This window comes from Equus quagga, chromosome 2 (genome assembly GCF_021613505.1).
Source record: "Equus quagga isolate Etosha38 chromosome 2, UCLA_HA_Equagga_1.0, whole genome shotgun sequence".
Classification (NCBI taxonomy): domain Eukaryota; kingdom Metazoa; phylum Chordata; class Mammalia; order Perissodactyla; family Equidae; genus Equus; species Equus quagga.
Window position 1 is genome coordinate 152256124 of NC_060268.1, and position 15525 is coordinate 152271648.

Genomic DNA, 15525 nt, shown 5'->3' on the forward strand with positions numbered 1-15525 from the left:
CAGTCCTGAAGTGGGGGTCTAGGCAGCATACCACAGCATCCACTAGGGGAGTATGGGTGACCTTGGTGATAAATGTCTATAGCAGGAGTGGGGGAAAGGCCCATTCCTAAGGGGCTGGGAGCAATCAGGGAATTTTGAAGCATATTATCAGCCTCTGCTTGCTATTCACTTCACTCAGACCTAAGACCATCTCAAAACCCTGCAATTACAAATCCTACTATAGCATAAAATTTGCCCCATAAAATCTAGTAAAGAAAAACTGAAAAATTCAACTGACTCTTCAAACCATAAAGATCAAACATACTTCAAATTCGGTTTAATTCTACATATTTTACAATTTTGATTGTGATCCTATTGTTTTCCAATTCATTGTCTAAATGATTATGAGGGTCTCTCTTTCTAAAGTTGTTTCTTTATGACGCTCCTCCTTAGTCCACAGCCTCCGTTCCTCCTGCCATCGGCTTCTTCCAGGTCTTTGCATAGATGTCACCTCCTCAGTGAGGCCTTCTGACATGTTAGTTAAAACTGCCAGCCCAACCCCACCAAATCCCCTTTCTTTCTTTCCATAGCACTTAGCACCATCTGGCCTACTCTAGTTGGTTTACTAATTGTATTTATTGTCTGTTTCCCTCGATTAGAATGTAAATTCCACGAGGGGAGGGACAGTCTATTTTATTCCCTGGTATTCTCATCGTGTGGAATAGTGCCTGGAGCGTTGTATCTGCAGAATGAATATTTGTGAATGAATGAACCACTGAATAGTCCCAGTTTAGGCTTCCATCAGCTCTCTCCTTGCCAACTGCAGTAGTTTCCCAGCTGGATTCATAGCTGTGGATCTCTGCATCTCCGAGGTGTCCCCTTTCCAGACTGTTGTCACATCAGCATAGGCTGACTTGCTCCTGCCACTGTCCTGCTGGGAATGTCTCCATGGCTTCCCAATGCCACCTCAGGCTGTCGGCTCTCAGTGTTCCGGCCCATCCCTCCTGACCCTGGACAGGCTCCCTGCTCTGTGAGCATCATTTCTGCCTCTCCCCTCCCCTCTCCCCTTCGAATTCTTCCAGCAGGAGATTGTAAGAGGGGCAAGTTAAACATCCTCCAGGATGCTCTGAAGAGTGAGCGAGAGGATGGCTGTTAAAGCATCTCATAAGGCCTGACATCTTTACAGATGACCATGATGGCTACTCCATCCTCATCGTGTGATTATATCATAAACTTCTCCATTAACTTAGAGGTGTCCTAAAGAAAGGAGCTAAAGAATCAAGCCAAATTCTCCAGTTTACTAGTAATGAAGCTGATCTAGTGACTCAGGTCACAGTGGTGTGTTGAAGGCAGCTAGAGCCAGCTAACGAAAACAAAGCTTAAATGTTCTGGAACTTTGCGACCCAGTTGTTAAACATTCACCTGCTCCCGGCCGCCTATCTGACCCCTGTGCTTATTTCTGGTTTGTAATCCAGAGGGGACAGAGATGTTACTGGTTACCTCAGAAACACCATCATGTGAGAAGGAGAGAATTAAAAGAAAGGTGAAGGAGCAATTTTGGGAGCGAGGATGAACAGTTCTGTTTTAGGCATTTTGAGTAAGACCTGTAAGAGAACCTATATGGGTCTGACACTCGAGAGAGAACAAAAGGCTGGAGACAAAGATTTGGAAATCATCGGGTACTGGCAGTACCGGAGGATGTGCCCTGGGTATCCTGGAGCCATTGCTGACCCCAGTCCCCCCTAACCAACGGCCGACAGCACAGTCTTCAAGGCTGGTCACTCTTCAGGCTCTGTTCAGATTCTCTTTGGTCGTCCCAGTTCAGTCTTTGCTTACCTCATGCCTAGATTGTTACAGTTGTCTCCTAATTTCTTCCCTTCTCTCTTCCTCTCCAATTCATCCCATTCATTACTGCCTGATTAATTTTCCTAAGGCACCATTCTATTACATTCTGCCTTTGCTCAAACATCTTCAACAGCTCCCAATTCTTTGCAAATAAAATCCTGACGCTCCTCTTCAAACCCTTCCTCGAGGTAAATATCCGTTCTTTCTCATCTCCTGGACTGATGCTCATGCTTTCACCCACCCTTTTGTGCACAGCTAGAGTTTAATAAATATTTTTGAATAAAAACTACAAGATACAAATAAGCTGCCGTTTTCATCAATTCCCTCGTTCTTGCCATTATGTCTCCCCTTGTGGACAAAAGTGAATCCCAAGTTATAACTAAAATATAGGATTTTCTTGTATTTATTAGCATCAAGGATATATGGTTACAGATTACTTCTCAGCGGCAAGAAGCAAATTTTCCAAGATTTTTGTCATTCAAGAAACTTGAGTTTTCCCTGGGAGGCAGTTCTAAGCTCCAGGAGACGCTTGCCAAGAACCAAACACAGCTGTTCAGGCAGCAGAGGAAGCTGGTGCTCGGTAAGAAACCAAACCAAAACAAAACTCAGCGCGCACATTCAAGGATGGCAAGGTTCCCAGATCTCCAGCTGGAAATGAGTAGATGATACAAGATGTTTGATATAAAAGAAAAGAAAACTGCCAGAAGCAGAAGGGTGCTCTCTCAAACTGACTTCTTCCAATCCATGGAAACAGAAGAACATCAGGGCTCCTGGGGATAAAAATAATGTTTGTCGATGAGAAGAGGCTCGCTTCTCCCCAGAAGCAGGGAAACCTGCAACCCCTGCCTTCTCTCCTGCCCCATACGCTCACAACCAATAAACACGCGTGCGGGTTCCAAATATTACCCAAAGTGGAAAAGCTAGTCAGTATCAAACTAAGAAAAGCAGCACCTGCATAGGAGCGTGGGGGTGGCAGCCACTGACCAGGTACGTTCTTTGTTTCCTTGTAGCTGCCGTCACCTACCCGAGCCAGGAGCGCTGGGCGTGTCTGCCAGCACACGGGAGTGCCAGGGCAAGGGTCGGGGTGGACTAGGTCCAGGCACCCACAGGGGCCAGGCGGGTGTGTCCATGTTGTGTTATTCATCCCTTACAATGCAGCGCAGTCAGCTGTAACTGCATCTTACAAATCGGAAGCTGAGAATCCCACCGGCTGAGGGACCTGCTCAAGATCACACACCTGCTGAGTGGCAGGTGGCGAGCAGGCCTGTCTAACCCCAGCCCCCAGGCCCCCAGGCTTAGTGCATATGTAGCTGTCAACACTTGTGTTCAACAAGGTGCTATGAATGTGCTAGAAAACAGACAAACAAAATACAAGCAAATTGGGAATACATCGGGCTAAACAAATTAAACAGGTTTCTTTACTGAAAGGCTTCTCAAAGCCTTTAATGTTCTAACACAAATTGTGTAAAGTTTGTCTGGCTTCTCTAAACTTAATTCTCTACTGAACTATTTGTTTCGCCTGGGACGCTTCAGAGCCTGGCGTTCCCTGGAACCCCTGCTGGGAACCATCGCAGGACCCCTCTCCGGTCTCATTGAGATCCTCAGTCTGTTCTTGAGTGAGCCTGACACCACTTTTGGAAGAGTCTAGGGGAAGCAAAAGGCTGGTTGGAAGGACTCTGACAGACTACCTCTCAAGTGTGTAGGGACACAGGGAAGGGGCAATGGAGGCAAGGGGTTCAAGGAGACTGAGCTATTATAACAATGAGCACTTCTGAGCACTTGCTGCATGCCAGTACTCTTTGAAGTGCATATTTAGTCCTCATAACCACCTATAAGGTAGAAATCATTATAAGCCCCATTGCACAGATGAGGAAATTGAGGCACAGAGAGGTTTGGTAACTTGCCCAAGGTCACACAGCTCATATATGTCTGGGTGTTGAACTCAGGTAGTCTGACTCCTTAACAACCGTATTATCCTTCTCATATTGAAGAGACATTTAGTTGGGAGCTTGTAGGGTGGAGAAGGGTCTTCGTGGCAGAAGATTCATATCATAGTTACCCAAACAGCATAAAAGCTTAATAATATTAATAATAATATCAACTTACATTTGATTTCTATTTTATTCTACACTTACCGGTGCCTACTGTACAGGTGCTGTGTCAGGGGTGATTACGACCTACATGATTCCTGCTCCAACAGGACTTACAGTCCAGGGGAAGTTACGCACAGTGGTTAGAGCCTTACAACACAGAAGGACACACGCTCTGAGGGGCAAGGAGGCACAGAAGACAGTGGGAGCAGGGAGGGCGCCTGACCCGAACTTAGGACAGCTGTTTGACGTTTTATAAAGGACCTTCCTCTCTGTGATGCTTGGGAGGAGGAACAGTTGGTACAGAGGTATTTCAGGGGGATCAGATCTTCTTGTCCCCAGGACCACGCCCAGAGCTTGGAATTCTAGGAAGGCCCCAGAATGGCCTGCCCACCGTATGGTGTGGCCTTCCTCTTGGAGCTTCTCCTCTAGGAAGAGCAGGGGTCTGGTCCTCACTCATCTCTGCCCCCAGGCTTCGTGCAGAGGCAGTGACACCCCTTGACTGGGAGTCCCCACTACCAGCGGCCAGCACTTAGTGATCCTGGGCATGGCCAGGATCCATGTGCTCCCCTGCGTTTCTCTTTCCCCTGCTGCAGTTAGGTGGCACCATGTGACTGGTTCTTGCCAATGGGCTATGACCAGCAGTAATGGGTATAATTTTTGAGACAAAGCATTTAATTGCTGGTACAAGACCTCCCAGTGCTCTCTTCCCTGCCACAGTGACCAAGACTGCCTCATAGTCCAGGTGGTACAGGTTCAAAAAGATGAAGCCTCCATCAGCCTGAGGCTTGAATGGAGCAGAACCCTCCACCTACACGTAGCATGAGAGAAAATAAACTTTGTCGTGTGAAGCCACTGAGATTTCAGGGTTACTGACCCATATACTGGACCAACAGTGTGCTCAGCGTGGAACCAGAAAATGATGGTTCAGTGAGAAGAAATTAATTAACTCCTGCCGTTAGCAGCACGGCCAATGAGAACAAGAAGAACACTGATCTTTCTATAGTGTTTCATGATGTTCAAGGCACTTTCATGAGCATGATTTAATTTAATTCCTGAAACAACAATGAGCCTTTGGTGTCCTCAGATGCATTTTAAGGGAAGGCTGAGGGGTTCACACCTCCCTTCACCAAGCCATGACAGTGGCTTCAGCTCTCACAACTGTCATCCTAGCACAGGTCACATGACATCATTGGAAAGGACCCTGCGAGGCAGGACAAACTCCCTCCCCAGAGTCAGCTTCAGTAAGTTACAAAACCAGGCAGAATTACACAGCCCCTTCCATCCCTCAGTGCAGGAGGCCCACTTCAGTGGAGTCTTGCCTGGCAGTGAGATATGACTTTTACATAAAATATAAAAGCATTTGTTCCTCAGCCCTGTGCTGTCACTATCAGAAAACGTGCTCAACTGCTGTTTGGCTTATTCAGAGCAAACTTACTGCCTTTGAATCATAGCTTTTCACCAAGTCCACATGCTGCCATCTCAGTTATTTATTTATTTATTTATTTTTATTTTTTGGAGAGAAAGATTGGCCCTGAGCTAACATCTGTGCCAATCTTCCTCTATTTTGCATGTGGAACGCCTCCACAGCACAGCTTGACAAGCACTGTGTATGTCCACACTCAGGATCCAAACCTGTGAACCCCAGGCCCCCAAAGCAGAGCACGTGAACTTAACTGCTACACCACCAGGCTAGCCCCTCAAGGTAATTTTTAAAAAATAATTTGTTTTCATGGTTACAAACTAATTCATGCTTATTATGGAAAACTTCTGAAATACAGAAAAGCACAAAGACAAAAATAGAAATCATGCATAAACCCAACAATCAGTGATATTCACTATTATGCTGGACTTGCCACATGTCTTTCTAGTCTTCTCTGTCAAAATTGGCGTCATACCGTAACAATTATTTTGTAAACTGATTTTACAATTATTAGATTATGAACATTTACCCGTGTTTTTGCATTTTCTCATCTGACGTGATTTTAGCGGCTGCATGATGTTCTGTTGTGCTTTATCACCCCCTGTTACAGGGCTTTCATGTTGTCTTAAGTCTCTTCTGCACAAACAGTGTTGTGATGCACATCTTAGTGCATTCATCTTTATGTGTCTCTCCTAAAAAAATAGAAATGCTGGGTCAAATGATTTGGACACCTTAAAGACTTTTTCACACTGTTGTCAAATTTCCCTTCAGAAAGTGTATGTCTCCAGCAGTGTAGGGGCGTCCCTATTCTCTACACTTCACTTTAATTGGACAGTGTATCAGTCAGGGTCCAGTCAGGTAGAAGGAAAGCACACTAGGAATTTCGACGAAAAGAATTTAATATAGGGCATTGGTTTGACAGGCATCAGAAGGCTAAAAAGCAAAACAAGAACACTGAGATAACCCAGAGAGAGTAACTGCAGGACGCATGTCCCACGCTGGAGGCTTGGGGAACAGAAGAACAGAGTTGGAATTGTTGAAACCTGCAAGTCTGGAGCAGGAGTCCCCATGGAGCCGGAAAAGAGATCTCTGAGGATGGGGTGCTGTCAGTCGCCTGTAGGAGTTCCTAGGAAAATCCCTGCAGAGCTGGGACTCGGACCTCTGAAAAGATGTTCCTGGCTGGTACTGGTGGCTCTGAAAGGGGTGATGAGGCTACGCCTGGTTGTGGAAAAAAAAAAAAGTTAAAAAGAAAAGCTGGAGATTGGAAGCAACCACGGCTGCCAAAGTGAAGAACCATTAGTGAGAAGACCCTGATGGTATCAGCAAGCAGACCAAAAGGAGCAAGTCCTTCTCCTCTCTCCAGTCTCGCAATCTCCCTCTAGTGCCCCCTACTGGCAGAGCCTAACATGGAGCCGGCTGACAAGAAAGATGGGGTTTGCACAGTCCCAGCCGCAACCTCATAGAGCCAGCCCATCACAGAACGGTAGATTTAGAGCTGAGAGACAATGGCCTAAAAATGAGACAGGCATCATCGCATTTTTAATTTTTGTTGGTAATCTTTTCAATACCAGTAATTCAAAGCAAATTAAATAAGACATTGGTTAATATAATGCTTTGATAACTTAATAGTTTTATAAAACATATAGATCTGATTTCACATCAAACTGGGACTTCCCTAAAAACAAAACACCAGATTATTACCAAATGGCTTTTATTTAAAGTGCTTCCTCTGTGCCAAGCCCTCTGCTCAGAGGTTCTGTGGGTTACCTCAGCTAGCTCTCATTTTAGATGGGAAATCTGAGGCTTAGAGAAGTAAAGCATCTTGCTCAAAGTCACGGCTTCAAAGCAATGGAGATGAGATTTGTCCTGGCAGCCTGACGTCACAGCCTGAGCTCTTAGCCATGTCTCCGTAGGTCTCCGTCCACTTTACCATTCAGGTGACACACCGGTTTTTCCTCTGGCCGTCTCATGGGGATGAGCACAACAAGCCCAGACTCCTCCCAGAATCTTTTGCTTGCCCCATGTTGTGGGGCCACTTGGTAGTTAAGACTGCGTTCTCACACGAGACATTCAGCACTCAGTAACCAAACGCCTAATAGCAAGGGCCAAAATGGGCGCTCAGGCCCAGATTTTGATCTTGAGCAAGCAGTCACAGCATGCTGGAATGGCAGAGCTGGATGAAGGTCCCTACCAGATGTCTGAATCTCTCCTGTACCATTTCAATCAACAGTTGTTTGGACTCCATTTGAACACTTTTCCTGCCCTGTAACACCCCACTCTATAATGCAGTGTCTCTCTCTGTTTAGACAGCTCTAGGTAATAGAAAGTTCTTCCTCATAGAGAGTTAAAATCTATTCTCTACAAGTTCCACCTGAAGATTTTTGATCTTACTCTCTTGAACATCACAGCTTTGCTTGAAGGCAGCTGTCACCTAATTCCTCCCCTGCTGTTGTAATGAGGAGCTCATCTGCTTTTGGAGGAAGCAAAATTCTCAGACAATATGGCAGAGCGGGTAAGCAGAGCTCAGATTCGTTACTGGGGAAGACACATATAGAGGAAGGCGTCTTGGGAGTTAAGATCACAGGTTTTAAAATCCGACAGATCTGACTTCAAGTTCTAGCTCAATCATTTCCTGCTTGTGACCATTTACTAGCTGGGTGAACTTAAGCAAGTAATTTAGCCAAATGCGGATGCTTGTACCTACCAGACAGTGGTGTGATGAGGATTCAGTCCGTCACAGCTGGTCGGTGCTTACCTTGGCCACACAGGAGATGCTCAGGAAATGGGATTTATCAAGTGTATTAATGAAAGACACTAATTATATTTGGCACATAAAGTTATGAAAATGTCTCTTTATGGCAGTAGTTCTCATCTAACGATCATCCTATTCCATCCCAAAAGATCACTTTTAGAGTTATATAATAGACTACTCTCCAGACAACCTTTACTCCCCTGAAAAAGCTGAGAAATATAGCATTTGGAGCCCGAAGACTAAAACTGAAGATCTGGCTCTGCCCCTTATTCTGTGGTCTTGAGTAAACTACCTGAGCCTTGGTTTCCTCACTTAAAAAATGCACCAACAGGACCAGCCCCAGTGGCCTAGTGGTTAAGTTCAGCTTGTTCCACTTTAGCGGCGCAAGTTCGGTTCCTGGGCACGGACCTACACCACTGTGTGGCAGCCACTCACACACAAAATATAGGAAGATTGGCACAGATGTCAGCTCAGGGCAAATCTTCTTCAGCAAAAAAAAAAAAAGCACCAACATAGTTAAAGTGTCCACCATGAAATATGATGGAGCAATTAGAGGCAACAGATTACAACACAGAGCAGTGCGGATGGATCTAAAAACACAGTTCTGAGTGAAAGAAAGGTGATCAGCAGAACGAGAAATATAACAGTTCCATTTATGTAAAATCAAAACAACCACACACAACGCATAACACTCATGCAAACTATAGAAATCCAATGTATTGTAATGATTGTCTATGAGAAATAGAGAAGGAAAGGAAGTTGGGAGGTTAAAAAGGGATTAAAAAAAAAAAGACAAAAAGGACCTCAACAAATTTATAAATAAATAAATAACATGGGAGCAATGAAGCTTCCTTACCTTCCTCACAAGGTCATTCTGCGGACCTGACGAGATCATGCATAGGAAAGCAAAAGTTAATTTACTGTTTCCATTGTGATCTCCATATGGAATAAATGAACTGAACAGAGATAGAAATTCCCCAGTGCTCTTCAGCAGGAAGCTGTCGCCAGGGCAGAGCCCAGGAAGCCTTGCCCTGGCTTCAGAGTCTGCCAGTAAGATGACATCAAAGCTCTTCATGAAGGAGGGGCAGGCCCTCCCTCGCTTCTGGAGACACCACTTGATGGCACAGCCAGAAGCAGCAGCAGCCTCTTCCCATGGATCCGTTTCAAATGGCCCACTCGAGCCCTCGGAAGAAGAGACCCAGGCAGATGAGTACCTCAATGGCCTCCCCTCCTCATGACATCAAGTTCCGAGATTTGGTCCTCTTCATTTTGGAGAAGAAAATGGGAACCACCCGCAGAGCCTTCCTCATGGAGCTGGCCCGAAGGAAAGGATTCAGGGTTGAAAATGAGCTCAGGTAAGATGTCACTGATTCCACCTTGTGAAGAAGCAGGGCTTTTGTGAACAGACTCTTTGGGACCCAAGAAACCTATGTTTTCTTCCACATCTGGAAGAGGTGGTGTTCCCACTGGGAGAACAGGCTTGAAATCAAAGAACAAATTTGAGGCAATTAGTTAAGGCAAGTAAGATGAGTGGGGACTGAAGGCCATTATATGGAAATTAGTTGGCACCAAAAAATAAGGTAAAAAATTTTTTTTTTGCCTTCCACTATTGAGATGAGGTATTTAGGGATGATAAATAGAAACCTGCTTGGAAAATTCAATGCTGAAATCACTCGATTTCATTCTTGACCAAACTGAACAAAACACTGCTGAGTTCCATCAAAAAATTTCTACTACTTTGAAGCAGAAAGAATAGTTTGGTTGCTTGACTCTTATGGTAACATCTGGTTGTGCTGAGGTGACCAGCGTCCGTGGTGGGCTAGCGTGAGTGACTGTGGCTGGCTCAGCATAGTCACGCAAATGCTGCAGGCCTTGATCAACCTTTTCTGAAGAGCAGTGGGGTTTGTAGAGAGAGGGATGCTGCTCAAGGATTCAGGGACAGCTCTGTCCAGGGGTGACAAACGTCATGCTGAGAGTGATGAGATCAGAGCCCAGACAAGAAGGCGGTTGAAGCCACTATTCGGGCCACCAAGACTGGCTCATTCACAAACCCACTCACATCCCAGCAACTAGCCTTGCTGTTTTACTAATTGCCATATGAGCTCTTCACTGGTCTCAAACAGATAGAAGAGAAAACAAAGCAAAATCCAGAGACAAATGGTATTAGAACCTTGACATAAATAGTTCCAAACATAACTGCCGGGGGCTTGCCATGAATGAAGAATGACGACTAAGGCAGTTGGCTGGTTTGAGTGTCCAAAGAATAGGCTGACCATAATTTTTTCAGAAAAACTCTAAGAATTCTATATGAAAATAAATTCTTAATTTAATAATATTTAAAATATTTAAATATTTTGATATTTAAAAATAAAACTGAGTTTTCTGTTGAAGAAATAGCTTCAAATTGCAAGAGAAATATATGTCAAACATCAATAATCAGATAAGATAATTTTCACGACATTCATAATTCATGTGAAGCGTCAGTGTCACAGGAACATTTTATTTTGTTACTACAATGCTCTATTCAGAAATTCCTCAGTCTCGCATGGTCTCTCTCCCATCTGATTTCTCTTCACACGGCCTCCTTACCCCGCAACCCCGCCCCCTGCCTCTTTTTTTCTTTTTAACCGCCTATCTCATTTGGGATGTTAAACCCAAAATCTCAATGATTTGAGGATCTGATGAGATTATGCGTAGGAAAACAAAAGTTAATTTACTGTTAATATTCCCTTCCATGAAACTGTAGATTTCATCTAATTAAGTCTGCCTAATCTTACAGACTTACAGAAAATGTTGGCATTAGGGGGGAAAAGACGACATAGGCAAAGAGGTCAAAACCAAAAGTTTGAAAAGCAGAAATTAAAAACCTTAGCAAATACGGAACTGGTTTTTGTGGTAGAGAAATTTGGCAAGGGCTAGGCAGGAAGGTGCGAGCCAGATGGTCAAGGTACCACTTACATAGAAAGCTCTCTATTGAAATGTCCATACTCCCAGCAGGGGCTGACTGGTTTAGTTACCAGCACAGCTACAAATACACACGTGGTGGCTGAGGCAGGTACTTGGGGAGATGATGGGAGGCAAGTTTCTTCTTTTGACAAGACAGCCTAAGAGGCAGCTCTGTGCCCCAGATGCCTGCTGCCAGGGACCAAGCCCAGCTGCTCAGGCGACAGAGGAAACTGGTGCACGGTGAGCAAGCTGCTGCAGTGCGTGCGATGGTGGCAAAGTTCCCAGGCTGGCAGCTCAGAAGACACATTAAATACAAATGTGTTCTCTGGCACAAAAATAAACCACAGGAAGTAGAAGTCCTAGCTCTCAAACAGAATTTCTGTACATAGAGATAGATAGACTTTAATTGGAAAGGACAATGGAAATTATTGTAGGGGAAAATCTCTAGATGAGAAGTCTACAGACCTTAAATTCTGGTTCTGACCCCTCCCAGCCATGTGGTGTCGGGGAAGACCCCCCCCCAACCCAGATCTTAATTTCCTGATAAATGATCCAGTCTGTCTGATGTGATCCCCAAACGAGGACGGATGTCAATGTGCTTTGGTAAGACAGTTATACAAATGTAACGCGTGATTGTTTTCTTGTTAATTAGCTGGCTCCATTGACCTTTAGCAAAACCCTAAGGAGAGGAATCTGTCTCCACAATATGAACTAGGTCAAATAATGTAAACAAATAGAACAAAGACAGGAAGGAAACCCATCAAAATGTCATAAGTGGTTATTTTGGGGGGAAGTGGGTGGTAGGGAGGGATTATGGCTGCTTTTATTCTCTGTGTTTTCCAAAGTTTTCACAGTAAGCATACATTTAAAAAACAAAAATAAATTTGGTTTTTTTAAAAAAAGGATGCTTCTCAATAGTGAAGGCTACACTTCCCCTTTCTAGTATAAAAGATTCAAAGAAAGAGGAGCTAAGAAAAATAATATGCTCTGAAAATAAGCAGCCATCACCATAGTCCCTGGCACATTCTTTGGCTGCTAGGAGAACTACATTTGAGGAAAAGTCTGACTCCTATTTCACCTGGGCCCGAACCCACAGCTTAGAAGTGGTGTACCTGAATGCGTCAGACTATTCTCCAGCACGTGCGCACTGTGTCCTTATATTTGGATGGGGTTTCACTAATAGTTATATTACAAAAGATGTGCTATTCAATGTGCCACAGGAAGCTGGTTCTTAAATATAAATCAGTGGATGTGTCAAGTCCTTTGAGGCATTTTTGCACATCCATGAAAAGGATACTGAATTTTTTTCCGTGGTCAACGTGCTAAATTTTAAAGCAACTTCATAATCTTGGAGTTATCTAGGACAAGCTAGAGAAGGATCGGAATCTAGCACTTGTCACGTTCTTATTTCATCCTTGGTTTCAGTACTTGGAGCTATTTTAACACTTGACCTGTCATCAACCCTTCTCTATGAACACATTAGCTAAAGCTACTCTGTATGTCTTGACCCAAATCTTTGATGATGAAGAAGAGAGAGCTGTGGCTAAGAAGGATGACTGTCCCAGGGTACATCACCCAGCAGTTTAACACTGGCTCAGTTCTGCTGTTCAAGCAGTAGAAACCCACCAGATGATACTTCTGTCCCGCCTAGACCTCCACCATTTGTCTACAAAGGTACTTTGGAAGCCATTGTCTTTAATGGGAGCAAGATATACCATTGTAGTGTCACAAATAAAGGGTTCTGTTAGTACCCACTCTGCACAGTATTTGTCAGGTTCTGGAGACACAAAATAGTAGAAGACATGAGCCCTGAAAGCAAGGAGTTTACAATCAGACAGGGGAATTGTACCTCTGTTCTCACTAGAATTAGAAGATAGCACAATATATTTTTCAAGTATGAACTAGTCTTCCTTTTTTAAAAAATTTTAAAAATATTTTCCTACCCAACCCTCTACCTCCAGCCTTCTTACGTTATTTTGGTTTAGTTATATCTAATCTGCCTGCTCATGCTTTCCATCCATTCCACCATGTAACATTGAAATGTGGCTTCTGCTCCACTCATTATCCCAAAACCATTGTCTCCAAAGTCCCAAGGTAACTCATGGTAGTAAAATCCATGGTTTTTTCACCTGAATGTTGATAAAGACTCTCTCCTTGACCAAACTCTAGCATGGCTTCCGGCAGCTTAAGGCTGTGTCTCTAGGATGGCCCCCTTAAAATGCCCGCTTGAGAAAGCTCAAGGCTGCCAGGAGAATTCACTGCTTGTTTCGGTCAAGACCTGGCAATAGGCAGATGGGCCCCTGAACCCCCTCTTAAAGCAGTTGCATTAGAAACCTTGTCATTATAAACCCTTTTCCTGCCTCTTTGAGATGTAGATCTTATAATCACCCAGAACTATCTTCTCCAGGACTGCAAGCTGGCTCTTTGAATAGTAGGCTTTCCAAGGATACAACTGTCTCCCAGTCTCTGTGGGAAGGTGAAGGACCTAACTTGAGTGGGAGCCTGCTGGAACTTGCGCCACTGCCTCCTGTCATAAAGATTCAAGAAATTTGTTTCTCCTCTGAATAAGTGCCAATTAGCAAATCCAGGTGGCCTGGTCACATGGACTAACCCCCCTTGATACCCCTCAGTGCCTTTTCCTTAGCAGACCGCAGCCTTTAAAAGGTCTCCTGTCTTCTGTTTTTTTGAAGTTAAGCTCCATTGGTGCTGGACCCTCCTGCTTCTTGCAATAGTTATTACTAAATAAAATCTATCCTTACTGCTTTAACTAGTGGCCAGCTTTGTTTATCTCTGACAATGTTCTATCACTTCAAATTGCTGGTGTTTAAAATCAAAATATTAAAAGTCATTGTTTGCAAAATAAACTGAACACCGGATGAAAAGGGTAAGTTACCTGCTCTAGAAAATACAATGTTGAACGAGCCCATTTCTAGGCCCCTTCCGGGTCCAGAGTCCAAACACATCTTCACTGGTTTCTCTTCGTGTTTTTTTCCCAGCTTGAATCCCTTCTCCCTTCACCTCTCTGTGTCTAAGACCTAAGATCCCCGGAAGCCCCCTCCAGTAAACTTCCTCCCCGGAACACGGCTGTGGCCGATGACTTAGGGTTGGCCCGCAGCTCTCCCACTTAGCTTTGCTCCTCTTCTCATCCAGTTGGCCCTTCCTGACTCCACAAGGACAAGGGCATCATCTGGGCCATTGTGTAGACCTCACCCTCGGACCTTTGACAATTTTCTTACACATTGTAGGCTTCAGAAAATATCCGTTCAAAGAATGATTTAGCTGGTGAACGTGAACCCAGCCAAGGGAACTTGTGATTACCAAGATTAATTTTTCTAATTAAAATTTTTTCCTACAATGCACCCGTATTACTTTTGTAATCAGCAAAACAATAAGGACTTTATTTTTATAAATTCAAGCGAATACAATGTAAACTTTAGTCCTGCTTTGGTCCAAATTACTTTAATTTCAAAATTTTGTGGACTTTAAATTAATGAAAATGTTTATGATCCCATTTAAGGCGGGACAAAGAATCAGAGCAGAGCCTCTCAGTCTTAAATATATCGGGGCTAGAAATAGAAACCTGTCTTTACTGGTGCTGGAAAGAGTGTGGGACAAAACCAAATGAAACTGCTGTGGATTCTGAAACAGATCAGTTGCTAAGGGAAATTGGCAGGAGGCTTTTTAAAAACGGTGAATAACTCACTTTAACTGTAAATTACTATTTAAAGTCATTATTTACAAAATAAGCCCTACATCAGATAGGAAGACTCAGGAACGACTTCTCCAGAGAAAGAAAACCATTTTAAAGACAAAGATAAAAGCTGATGACCATCCCTGAGGACTGGGGAAGTCAGATTGGTCTGTCTCCAGGCAAAGAAGGGTGGCTGCCTCTTTCTTCGTGGAGAATTTTTCTAATTAAACTGAAAGGCAGGACCAGCTAGGAAAAGAAAGACAGGAAGAATGAGGATACGGGGAGCAGAGAAAAAAATTCAGAACTCAGTTTTTAGTTAGCTTCATAAGGGCTTTCCAGATATCTGAGTGCCATATTCATAAATCTTATAATATCTTTTGCCACACATGTTACTATGTACTTAATGTGTTTCCTTTACTTGTCCCTAAACTGAATTGTTAAAAATAATGTAACCTTTTTCTGAAGAATAATATAAAAACCATGAAACCCATAAAAACCATGGGTCTGACATGCATAATTTAAAAATGTACCTAGAAATAAACATAGATGCTTTTTAAGTGTTTAGTTGTGTACCTGCTAAAATTATCTCAAATAGCTGCAGAGAAACGAGTACCACCTTGGGAAGCATTGCTGTAATTGAGCCCAAGTCCAGCGTGCGGCAGTTAGAGAGAGAGCTTTCTCTACAGCAGTGTTTCTCAAGGTGGGGCTCTCGGTTGTGGGGTTGAAAATACGGTCGCTCCCATGGAGAGACAGGAACTATTTTCCCTTCCCTTGCATCTGGGAGGGCTTGTGACTGCTT

The 15525-nt window shown here is 43.8% G+C and overlaps 1 protein-coding gene across 1 annotated transcript in view; it reads left to right on the plus strand.

The window, feature by feature from the left end:
• The first annotated feature begins 9241 nt into the window (after positions 1-9241).
• Positions 9242-15525, plus strand: part of DNTT (DNA nucleotidylexotransferase) — a 32584-nt gene continuing 26300 nt past the window's right edge. Inside the window, exon 1 of the mRNA XM_046654892.1 lies at positions 9242-9444. Coding sequence (XP_046510848.1) covers positions 9242-9444 — 203 coding nt within the window. The remainder of the gene's footprint in view (positions 9445-15525) is intronic.